Source organism: Rhamphochromis longiceps, linkage group LG19, assembly GCF_057381845.1.
Source record: "Rhamphochromis longiceps isolate RC_006_pf linkage group LG19, R_longiceps_female_GT1.1, whole genome shotgun sequence".
NCBI classification, from domain to species: Eukaryota; Metazoa; Chordata; class Actinopteri; order Cichliformes; family Cichlidae; genus Rhamphochromis; species Rhamphochromis longiceps.
The window spans coordinates 32,304,865-32,317,129 of NC_140575.1; the positions used below are offsets into that span (position 1 = coordinate 32,304,865).

The following is a 12,265-nucleotide window of genomic DNA, read 5'->3' on the forward strand; positions in this document are numbered from 1 at the left end:
CAAAGGACATAAAGACAAAGGGGGGGAGCAAAGGAGGAGGAGAGAAAGAAGTCTTTAAGAATACACGGCAGGAGGGATGGAACATCAATGCAGCTTTTGCAAAAGGCAATTTACAAGTGGCACTTCAAATACGGCTGATTTCCACACAGGGAGCCGCTCAATTTTAACTTATATCACCACCATGATTGTTCTGGGATAAAGCCTTCTGCTCTACATGTGAAGGCTTTAAAAGATGAGGGCAGGATGGCAAGGACGTGTGCTCAACAGCTCCTCACAGCCACATTCATACACGCTCTTTCTCACCATCCTCAGTTTCAAAGTCCGTGAAGCAGAGTTCAGAGCCCTTGGTGGTGATCAGGATCTCCCCGTTCAGAGTGAAGATCATGGACTTGTCCTCCATGTTGATCATGCAGCCCACCACGTCCCCAGCATGCCAACAGCGCCCAAACAGCCGGCTGCCCATGTTCAGGCAGTGGCCCTGTGCACAGTACAGACACAAGGAATACCATATGGTATACACACAATGTGAGCAACTACTTTAAATGAGCTTAACACCAAATAATTAAATAGGTTTTTAAATACGAAAGAATAAAGGGCGAAAGCCATTTTTCGAGTAGTCTGCGTGAACTTCACCAATACGCTGTTGGGATTAACTGAGATTTGGTTGACAGCTTACCCTGTATCCATCAAAGACAAACGCAAGCTCATCTGTGCCAAGCTCCACATCTGGCTTACACCCAGGTCTGGCCCAGCCCACTCTCATGTCTCCACCGGTAACGGCCTCAAATTCGAAGTACCACTTCCCGGTCTTCACTGCGTACGTTCTCTCTACCCTAAAGAAGCGGATCTTATCAATGCTGAGGCGCTCCGAGACTTGTCCTGCTGGGTGAAAGGAGAATAATAAGAAGCAATGGAAATATTAATTGCAAAAACCCAGTGGCTGTAGGTAAAGGCAGCAATTTCATGTGGCTATTCTCTTTCACTCTAAACTGAAAGGAGATGGAAGGCAAAGTCCCATATCAGGACATATTTTTTTATCCTTATTCTTTGTAAGGAGCATTTTATTATGCACTGTATAATTTGAACTTCTGGGCATTTTGATTAGCACACTTTCATGGGTGAAACTCACCGCCTTCCTGGTCCGAGGGCTCGATGTTGTACCCGTAGCCAATCAGAGTGCGGATAGCTTCCCGCAGGCTGTCCCTGTTCGACTTCTTGGTGCGTTCATCCAGCAGAGCATAAGGAACCAGGCGAGGGTTACGCTTACTTTTAAGATCCTGCACGGAGGAGAAGCAGCAAGAGAAATGTTAAAGTTTAAAGCCTTTTTTAAAAACATTCATTTGTCCCACCAGTTGAAAGGCAAATGAAGGGATTTCATTCAGCTGTAAAGCAGATTTGTGAATTTAAATTAGAGTTTTTTTCTTTTATTTATTTCAGGTTTGTTTGATGAGCCTGTAGCTGAAGCTCTGCAGCTGGTTATGTGTCCAATATTACTACTTTATTAGTTAACAAATCCACAAGTGAACTATAGACTGGTCTGAAACTGAGAAGATAACAGACAAAGCTGAAATAGAACAAAATCAGCCTTTCGGTTTACACAATTCCCTGACAAGTAAAAGATCCCCAGTTTGATCCCGGGAGGAGACACAAATCCCAGTGGGCTTTTGTCAGGAAAAGGGTCCGGCATAAAAAAGCTTTGCCAACTCAAACATGCGGAGCTACCCACTGTGGCAACCCCTTATGAATAAGGGAGCAGGCAAAAGTAGCGTATTCTTCCACATATTAAGAAAACAGATTTTTCTTTCTTTGCAGCATTTGTATTTGATCTGAGCATTTTTTCCCAGCACATTGTATCCGGTTGTTCAGTGATGACGTGACGAATCCTACTTCCGGGTCTAAAGTAGTTAGTAGTAGTAGCGTTTAATATGGCTTTTGTGTTGTTAACATGTTTAATGTTATGTATTTTCTTCTTTTTGATCTCAAAAAGCTCCTAAAACAGTCAGTGATCACTGTTGACCTCCCCCTTTTATTACCGCTAATCATTTATTTAAGCTCAGTTTTTAAAACCTTAGGATGTAACTACAGCCCAGCCCATGCAGCAGTATATGAATGACTAACCTCGTATTGTGGATAGATTATCTCAGTTGTTCTCCTGGCTGAAGTTTGGTCCGTTTACAGCATCCTGCCATGCGATTACATTTGTTCCTGACCACCGAGAACACTCACGTTAACTTTTATCGAGTGGAAAAAAAGTTAGCTTGTTTATATTATGCTAACATAGCTGTGTCGCTAGCGGTCACGTAGCACATCATTATATACCAGCTAGCCCAACTTCAGTAACCCTTCAAACATCACTGCTGTTTAGTTTTCTGTCTTCATTTATGCTGGAAGTGATAGCAGAGCTGTACGTTTGAATTTGTTTCCAAAACCCCGCAGTCAGGACATGCTATATTGTATTTAGATAGAAGCTAGCGAGCTAACTCCCTGCTAACTTCTAACTCCGTTAAATGTCATAAATTCCGTTTTCATGGATGCCTGGATGTTAAACTCAATTGTTACACCTGGTAGAGCAGAACGCTGATCATTTTATTAAAGATGAAAGACTTTAGACAGTTTTTAACTCTCAGTAATGCCACAGTGATTGTTTGATATATGGACCTGCAGCAGAGTTTAGGTCCAGACACGGCTAGTGACGTCAGACTGAACAACCGGACAGACGTGCACCAGATGTCCAGGAACATTACGTACTTTCTGGCTGAGTAATTTGTACAGACCTCTGGACAATGTAAAGCTGCTGCTCTTAGATTATAGGGATGCACTCATAAGCACTTTAGAGCAACAATGTCTGCTTTTGAATGTACCTGTTCTCTGAGAAGCTATTTTTTTTAAATCTCTTCAATCAAATTTGAACATTAAAGCATGTGTTTTCCTAGATGTGTTCACAGTGATCTAAGGTTGTTATTCGTCTTTCACTTCTAACCAAACCTCAGCGCTGTTCACATGTCTGGCGAAGGTGTCGATTCTTTGGTGGATTTGAGCATACCTGCTAGTGATGGGTCGTTCGCGAACGAAATGGCTCTTAGAGCCGGCTCTTTGACGTGAACGACGCGAGCCGGCTCCTTATCGCGAGCCGTCACGTGGGTTTTTTTTTTTTTTTTTTTTTTTCTTTCTCTCAGCCTCTCTCTCGCACTTTTTTTCCGCTTCACTCTGCACGCGAGCCTTGTGCTTTACGCTGGGCAGAGGGGGGAGGGGCGGTAGTTACACTCAGTAGCACAGGAACAGAGCCAGAGAGAGAGAAAGAGAGGCAGGGACAACAACATTAGAAAGGTATAGTAATCATCCACAACTATTTTCAGTTGCAGATGATAAAGGATTGAGAAAGTTTATTCATGCAGGTCCATATGACAGAGAATATGCATGTTCTTTTAGTTTTCATATTATAATTTATATTTAATTGTGTTGTGGTTTGCAGTGTTTTGTGTTCTTTTCACTTTAAATTTGTGAAAGGAAAAAGCTGAAAATTTAAATAGTTAAAACTTGAAATGTGAATAGTTGATTTTTGTATTATATGATTTATTTATTACATTTTATGTGGAGTGAATAAATAAAAGTATATTTACGGTGGCCCCTAGAGACAAAGCACATACAAACTTCAAATCACGTACGAACTCTGAAGCATGTACAAACTCCAAAACACGTAAAAACACGTACAAACTCCAAAACACGTAAAAACTCCAAAACACGTAAAAACACGTACAAACTCCGAAGCACATAAAAACTCAGAAGCATATAAAAACTCAAAACACGTACAAAAGACAACAGAAGTGCTCCAGGATGCTGGGCGCAGTGTTGAGCCTTTGTTATCTTGTGGCTACACAAGCCAGCAAGTACCAACGACCGGATTTGGTGTGTGGTAATAACAGGTAAATGAACTTTTTTTTAAAATTATTTGAATATATATATGAGTGCCTGTGTATAAATACACAAACAATACACACATGCTTTCAATTGTGTAATTTAAGTGATCTAGTAGCTCTGCTTTGGAAGTTCAGTTCATGCTAGAAATGTGTTTTGGAGTTTGTACGTGTTTTGTCTCTAGGGGCCACCGCATATATTTATATATAAACATATATAAATAAAACCACTTGTTTTTATGTTAGTAATTCCTTTTGTGCATAATTTTATATTATTGTTAATAATAAATTAATTAAAGCAACAAAACAACCTGAAGAGCCGGTTCGGAGCCGAAAGAGCCGGCTCTTTTTAGTGAGCCGAACCGAAAGAGCCGGATCTCTAAAAAGAGCCGGAAATCCCATCACTAATACCTGCTGAATCCCGTATGTCCATCCCTGTTTGATCCGGTCCTTGGCCCACACATTGTGAGCGTTCTCTGCCAGTTTGTCCACCAGCAGCTCCTGCCCTGGAGTCAGTTTGATATCGGACAGGTCCAGAGGGGACGGCTTATAACCATTGGACATCATGTAGCTACAGGAAAAAACAATGAAAAAGGAATTTTTCCCCCAGTTATGGATACAGTTAAACCACAGGGACCAGTTTAGTTACATTTACAGCCTGATGGGAATCTCTATGGCAGTAAACACAATAAATATCCTTTATTTCTTATACTGCTGGACATTTTTGGATGATCTGTGATTGGGTTACCAAATATTTTGATTCATTTCATTTCTCTTACTGTCTTACTATAGAGCGGCCTAGTCATTACTGTCCAATTGTGTGATGTACAATCGATATCATGAGTAGTGCGTGTGCTCGCATCGCTGCTATAATCATACCCACTTACTTCTTAGGGAGCTTTATCTTTTTGAGAGAGTCCTCAGCATTTGGATTCATGTGAACTATACGACAGCCTAAGGCCAGCAGAGTCCTGCAGGGGAAAAAAATAACCACAGTGACCAACAAACTGATTTGACAGTATATGCAAAGAACCAGAGAGGCTGCTGAATGTGTCCAAACAGAGCACGATGGGTTAAATTACGCGTGTCCTAATCTGTTACACAAGAAAGACCGAGCAATACCCACGGCAACGAAACGGGCGCCAAGTGAATCACACCTCGTGATCGGACGGAGCGACAGTAAAAGTGAGTTTGATGTCTTTCAGGAACTCGTCCCTGTCACCCAGATGTGTCTCCCAAAGCAGCAGATCAAGATTAATGACGGCATGCATTTATGTTTTTGATTCGAAGAGCATTTATGTAAATCACCTGCGATGGGCCTTTCCACCTTAACCCTACCCCTCCATTTTGCACATTTCTGTGTAAGTATTGAAAGCCTGGTCTCTCTAAAGAAGAGAGGACTACTGGTAGTCTAGAGCAATAGATACTCCATTTATTCATCAAATGGGGCATGACAATCTCAACACAGGCAGGTCATCCTACACGTGGAGCCAGCGTTGCGGAAACCTCTGTCAAGGATGGGAATGCCCACAGCCTTGTAGCTGGTGTGTGTTTTTCCAATAGAGAAAGAAAAGCTAAGAAGTCCTAACAGTGCTAACAACTAAACTACAGCACGTCATCGCTTCAGCTTTACTATGAGATCAGTGAACTGTTAGCTAAACTTGTGATATTCCTCATAGTTTAAATCCAACGAAAAAAGAAAATGCATTATCTGAGAATAATATGTCAGATATGGTTTTTTAGGCTATTTTTATAACAGAGGTGTTGTCCATGAAGACAAAAACAATCCATCATGTTCGCCGTACTTCAGAGTCTCCGTTGACATCTGCAGATTGTAGTTTTTTTCCGTTTCCGGCAGCTTGGAGAAATCCACCAGGCACGGATGCTGCCGCTTATTATCATCCCTTATCTGTGAGGAAAACAGAGAAAAAACACACATATCAAACACCTCCTGACGTTCTCATCATTGCTGTTCAGCAGCTCTGCATTCATATGTACATCAAGTCCTACTAGATCTATGCATATGAGATACACAGCCTCATAACTCATTGTCACTGTGAACTAACAAGGGGGGCGGGCATGTGGTTTAAGTCCTGGGTGCTACTAGTTGCAGTGATTAGACTACTCTAGTGAACATGTTATGAGAGAGGGACAAGAGAGCATGTTTTCTTGGCAGAGCCAGAGAGCTGTATGGCAGGAATACCGAGTGAGAGGCGTAATGCGTCTCTCTCGAGGCTGCGCTTTAAGCCAAATAATCCTTTTGGCAATGCTGCTCAGAGGAGGTGGCATGGCAATGGTGGATGTTTACCAAGAAAACATGCAGGGCTGTGTACAGATATGCAGCTGTTTCCGTGGGTCCAATGAATAGCAGCCAGCTCTTTTGTGAATAGTACAAGAACTATGGGAAATCTCCTCTTTCATATTTACATGCAACCAGTGCTAAATAGCAAAAACAGGTTTATTTTATCTGCTATGTGACCTCTACCACATGTATAACTGACTCCAACTCACTTGGCTATCGCTCCACATGTAAAAAAAACCCAAAAAAAACAACCTTGACAATAAAACTAGTTTATTATTGTTGTTTACCAAATCTCAGACTTGTCTTTGTCCTAAATCAAAGATTTTTCGAGGAGGAGGACAGAGTGAAAGCTTACAAGCTAGCGCAGAATTCTCATGTTGTATTATAGACATAAGAGCTGCGTCTTGTTGCTGGTTTCTTGTTTTTCCTTCCTTTAAGAGCAAAACAGGTCACTTTGGCGTTATCCTGTGGTAACTATACAACAAACCAGAAAGCCATCAGCTAGAATTTGGAGTTAAACAGATGAAACCATAACCGACTTAAATTTGGACGTGCCTTCTTTTTGACCACTTGTGCAACCGTGACTTACAATAGACCCGAGCAGAGAGTAAACAATACGAACACAGCAGGAGAACTTGAAGTGGGATGGAGCTGAATTTAAATCAGGTACAGTTTTTGTCTTCTGTTGCAGGAGCCTGCTGATTGCACTGCGTACACTGTAATTATAAGCATGCGTTTCCAGCTGACTGTATTGGGAAATACACTAATTTGTTCTTTTAGGGAGTTTAGATGAGAATTTGATATCACTACAGGTGAAGCCAGGAGACTTCAGCTTAAAAAACCTCAAGCATAAGCTCTCCGATGATAAAAGAGCTCAAAAGCTAAGTCAGATATACTTTTGAACTTGCCCCACAGATCCAGACTAGGTGTTTCCCACTGCTTCTGGTCTTTATGCTTGATCAGGCTTGATGCCAGTTAATAATAGAAAACATCGGCTGTTAATCTGGCAATTTTTTGGACATAGCCAGCAGAGGCAAGAATAACACAGACTAACACAGCCTCATCTCAATTTCACATTAATCTTCCAATCTAAGTATAGCATACAATCACATTCTCAGATTCCTATCAGTAGCAGGAGAAAAGATACAACATCTGCTCCGAATATATAGACAGGCCTTTTGATTGGTTTCTGGCTCATAGCGGGTTATGTCATGTGTTTTGATTGACCCTCTGAACATTTAAAGAATTAGAAACTCCATCAGTTTTTCTTTGAAAAGGAGAAAAACAAAAAACAAAATGCAAATTTTAGTCTGGGTTTATTGAGGTGATGAAATTGCCAAGACATCCTGTTCTGCCCTTTGGGTGAAACAACAATTTGTAATTCATGACTGACACTAGAACACAGACACAATGACTCTGCTACCTACAAACAAACTGGATGTGAATGAAGGATGTAAATGAGTGGCGTGGAAAAGCGCTGAATGTGAACAATGACAGTGTTCTTTTTCCACTTACCCTCTTTTTGGTGTAAACCGCAAATTATAAAAGAGAAAGCAAGATGACACACAAGCCTCTGTGATGGTAAGTTGTCACACTCATCGAGAAAAAATTGTAATTGTCGTGTTTATTTCTCCACAAACATGGAAAACGGCATGGAGTATGCTTTTTATCTTTTGATCCGAGCGATGAACTTGTAGGAGAACAACATAAGCAACTAAATAACAATCTCATTAACAATCTAACCCTTACCTTGCCATAAGACCAGCCAAGCTCAATCTTATTCATGCCCCAGAGCTCATGGATATTTTCAGCCAGCTTGTCCCGAACCTTCTCCAAATGAGGCGGCATGACAATCTGAAGGAACAGGTAAGCAAATGAGCATTTTCCAAAAAGTTTTGCAAACTATAGAATGCAAAAAACTCAGTAGTTGAAACAAAGTAATGCAATTCTTTTGGAAAAATTAAACAAATACACAAGATGCATCAAATTCAAGATGAGCATTTTTTCAGTTGATTTGCATTCTTTTACATGTCACACTGCATCACAGCCTTTGTGAAAAAGGGGGCGTTTTTCTCATGATCACCATCCTGCACGCCTCCTGTGAGCTTACCTGGCTGGTTTCCACAGGTGTGGGGATGAAGGAGGCCTGCGACATGAACTGGGTGGTGCCCAGCAGATCTCGAACTCCGTCCACATCTCTCTTATACTCTTTCACCGGCTCCACCTTCATCTTCTCTTTTGGCAGCAGAGCCTCATAACACGGTGCGTAGCTTGATGGAGGCAGGAACTTGAAGTCACCGTGCCGTCCGCCCAACAGGAAACGAACCCTAACCAGAGAAAAGTTGCTCACGTGACTTGGCTTATTGCAATGTTTTACGTGCACACTAAAAGAAAATTAAATGCTGTTAATAAAAGAAGCGACTAGTGAAAAGAAAACTAATCCTCTACTTTTATTCTTAACTCTCTTAAACAGGTTCTACTCCAATGGGGACACGTTTAGTTCTGTGAATGAAAAAAACATTGCAAAACCGTCTCTCGAGGCTCCTCAAAATAGCAGTTCAAGTAGTAGCAGTGACGCAACCAAGCTCATTCTCACTGCGGCCCTCAATTATTAAGCACTGAGGATGTGTGGCTGTCATGTTCTGGCACGTTTAAGTCCGTGGAGACGTTCACCCTGTTCACTGGGCCAATTCCAAGCTTCCACACGCTCACGCTCTGCTGTGACTGGTCAACACAGTGTTAGCTGTACAATCACCCGACCAATGAAAGAGTCAGATCAGACCTTGACAACACTTCAACTACTAAAAAGGACAAATCTGTTCCAAACAGCCTGTTTTATGAAATTGTAGACAATTTGGATTCTTTCACTCGGTCTGTAATAATGAAGCAGCTCAAGGGTCTTTGCATGTTGAACCTCTTTGTTATTATAAGCTGTGAGGTTGGCATCAGGACTCGTCCCCTGTCTGGTTTGTTCTTGTCACACCTTTACCAGGTGTGCTGGGCTGATGTAGAACTTGCGATCCTAAGTCTCTCCACTCTTTTCAGTCACCAATCTCATGCACTATTGAATCACGTGTCTCTCTGGAATGTCTGGAACTCCAGAGTTGTGAAAACCTTTCAGACACATGTGCCCGCTTCAGCTTGGAACCTCAGAAACAATAAAATGTTGAGCATGGGGTAGGGATTAATAAGTATGTTATACTTCTTCCTACTCCATTTCAGACCTAATAATTGTCATTTCATGTCATTTAGACTTTGTTTTATTTTATTTTATTTTATTTTATTTTGTTTTATCTGAGCACATACGTGTGTGTGTGTGTATTTACATATATATTCGTATTTGTAAATGCAAGTATGTGTAGTTGTGTATATATTGGGTTTTTTTTCTGTATATGTCTGAAATAAAGATACAATACAAATACAAACCTGTAAAGGAGAAGACTCACCTGCTCACCTGCCTGCCCACTCTCCACCGATCCACCCTACTGTGGAAACTAGCCTCCTCCCCCAAAGCACCTCCCACTCAAATAAGACCATTTCCAGGTTCCACAATCCAGTCCACAAATCACGACCTCCGGTTGAACCATTGCTAACTCTGTTCCTCATCCTCCCCAGACCTCACATGCGCACGCTCAGTCCCACAACTTCCACCACATTAGATATGCTTATTCGCCAACTTGAAAATAAACACTTGATACACACAAACTCCCATCTGAGCGCATTTTCTGAGTCCATGCCAATCCTTAGTATGGCTCAGTGTTTCTGAGTGTAGAATGCATTGACCGAAGATGAAACGCTTGTAAAATAAGAAACATATTTCATGATCTAAAAGGTTATTTAGGCTTCCAATCAACAGCAAAGACTAACAAAAAAAACATGAAACTGACCAGTGACCTCTTGAAGGGGCCAATGAATCATTAGTTGTCTAATCACTTATCTTTGTTCTTTGGTCAACTCTGTTTTAAACATGTTACATAAATACATTTAACCTTTAACCTTTAAACTAACAGAAACAACCAATCCTCTACTTGCTCCAATTTTGCACCAGGTGCAAAGTAACAGCAAGCTGTCACAAAAAAACACTAAAATCCCTTAAAAAGGAACTGTTTAATATTTCAAGCAATTCTCATGCAGCATGTTGGCACATGAGCGTGTGTGTGAGTGGTAATAAACTCCTTATCTAACTTCTGTTAACCAGCGTAACAACTGGGTCAGTAACACACATTGTTCAATTAATCTTTTCTGCACGTCAGATAATACAGACAGTGTGAGAACAATGACGCTATTAAAAGTGACATCATTTGTGGAAAAAAATGCATGAAAATGATTTGAGAGACGGGGAAATCAAGCGGAGCGTTACGCCTTTTTCTTTCCTTTTCTTAGCCACACAGATGAACCACTTTTTTTTTTTAAATGAATGATGATTGAACTCTGACGTTTTTTTTAAAATAAATTCATTTTCTAATATTTAACATGACCAAACATTGTGGCAGGTGTCTCAGAGGGAACGTGGCAAAAGGCTACTGTGCTCTTCAAAGTCGGAGTCGATCATGGAATTGTGGGAAAACTGCTGGAGCTTGAAATTCCATTTTCAAGTCACATCAATCACACTATCAGTGGTCACCATGGAAACAGAATTTTTTTCCTGTTTTTTAAGCCGCATCTAATCTAAAAGCCTCGAAGACAAAATGAAAGTCAGAATATAAAGATAGAATTTTTAGAATATATAAATATGAGTTTTTTCTGCCTGTTAACGTCTAATAAAGCATATGAACAGAAAAAATACACACTCACTTGACACCTGCAGAGAAACTGACAACAGGGAAGAAGAGTCCGTCTGTGTTGAAATTTTCAAACATGCCCTGGACGGGCTGTCCGTTGATCCTGAAGGATATGCTGGGGGCTCCAAGGTCCAGGCAGCAGCTCACCACGTCCTCTGAGGTCAGAATGTGCTGGTTCATAGACGCAACCGCCCGCGGGATACGACCTGATCGGGACACACGCACAAACTGCTATGTGAAATACGACCTAGTGAGTTGTGCTGGCACAAATCACACCTCTACCTCCCTCTCTCACACACACATACTGTTGGATACACACATTTGCGCACAATGACACAGACTCTGGGCAAGGAGATCGTCCCTGCAGGGCACTGGTTCTGTCTAGACACAACTTGGCTGTAACCCAGGGTTACCGCTCATCTTCTAATGCTTTAGTTACTCCAGACACTGGCTTGTCCCACCCACCTGACCAGAGGTGGAGTCCATCAAAGCCGTACGAGTAGAGATCATCACCAACTCCATTACCTCCCCAGCCCTCTCCTCCTCCCGGGTAGGGTGCATAGCCTTTTGTGTTCGCCCAGCCGATTCTGAGGTGGGAGGGCTCGCTGGTCACAAAGTGGTCCACCTGGTCGATCATGAGTTCATAGTACCACTTCTTGTACTGAGCCGAGCCTTCACTCACGCCCAGGAAGATGTTCGGTCTCATGCTGGCAAAGAAGTACAATGTGACATCACCACCAGAGTTACATTTTTAATTACAATATTGTACTTTTCACTTAAAAAAAGCAAATTGCAACATTCCATACAAAGTTATTTAACTACTAAGATAAAAAACAAACCAACAAGAGATTAAAAAACATATAATGATTTCACAAAAGATCCTCACCAGATTAATAAATTGAAAGTAAGCTTTAGACTCTAGAGAAATAACTGTGGGCTGAGTTATCAGAGAAGCAAGGAGGAGAAAGATAGCAAGATAAATAAATGGCTCTCTAACCTCTGGACATCATTGACCAGCTGGGTTTGCAACAGCAGATCTCTCTTGGGCAGCAAGTGATCGCAGATGAGGTTCTGATTGGTTCGCACAGCTACGCCATTACACACACACAGTGAACAGAGCACATCTAGTATCTAAAAAAGAAGGTGAAGGAGGTAGGGATAATAAGCAACACCATCTAATGGAAGACCATAACAGCACTTAACACTCACTAATGATAACACGTTTACTTCATTTTCCCTATTATACCCCAGATGTGCATCTGCACCTG

At 41.4% G+C, this 12,265-nt stretch overlaps 1 protein-coding gene across 1 annotated transcript in view; it reads right to left on the reverse strand.

Annotated features, from left to right (window-relative positions):
* The window catches only part of LOC146647180 (ryanodine receptor 3), a 113,414-nt gene that overhangs the window by 53,132 nt on the left and 48,017 nt on the right, over window positions 1-12,265 (reverse strand). The window contains exons 17-27 of the mRNA XM_085391986.1: window positions 11,995-12,128; window positions 11,463-11,704; window positions 11,011-11,203; window positions 8,327-8,543; window positions 7,966-8,070; window positions 5,720-5,823; window positions 4,802-4,885; window positions 4,326-4,485; window positions 1,130-1,277; window positions 677-879; window positions 304-478 (exon numbers count right to left, since the gene is read on the reverse strand). Coding sequence (XP_085248112.1) covers window positions 304-478; window positions 677-879; window positions 1,130-1,277; window positions 4,326-4,485; window positions 4,802-4,885; window positions 5,720-5,823; window positions 7,966-8,070; window positions 8,327-8,543; window positions 11,011-11,203; window positions 11,463-11,704; window positions 11,995-12,128 — 1,765 coding nt within the window. The remainder of the gene's footprint in view (window positions 1-303; window positions 479-676; window positions 880-1,129; window positions 1,278-4,325; window positions 4,486-4,801; window positions 4,886-5,719; window positions 5,824-7,965; window positions 8,071-8,326; window positions 8,544-11,010; window positions 11,204-11,462; window positions 11,705-11,994; window positions 12,129-12,265) is intronic.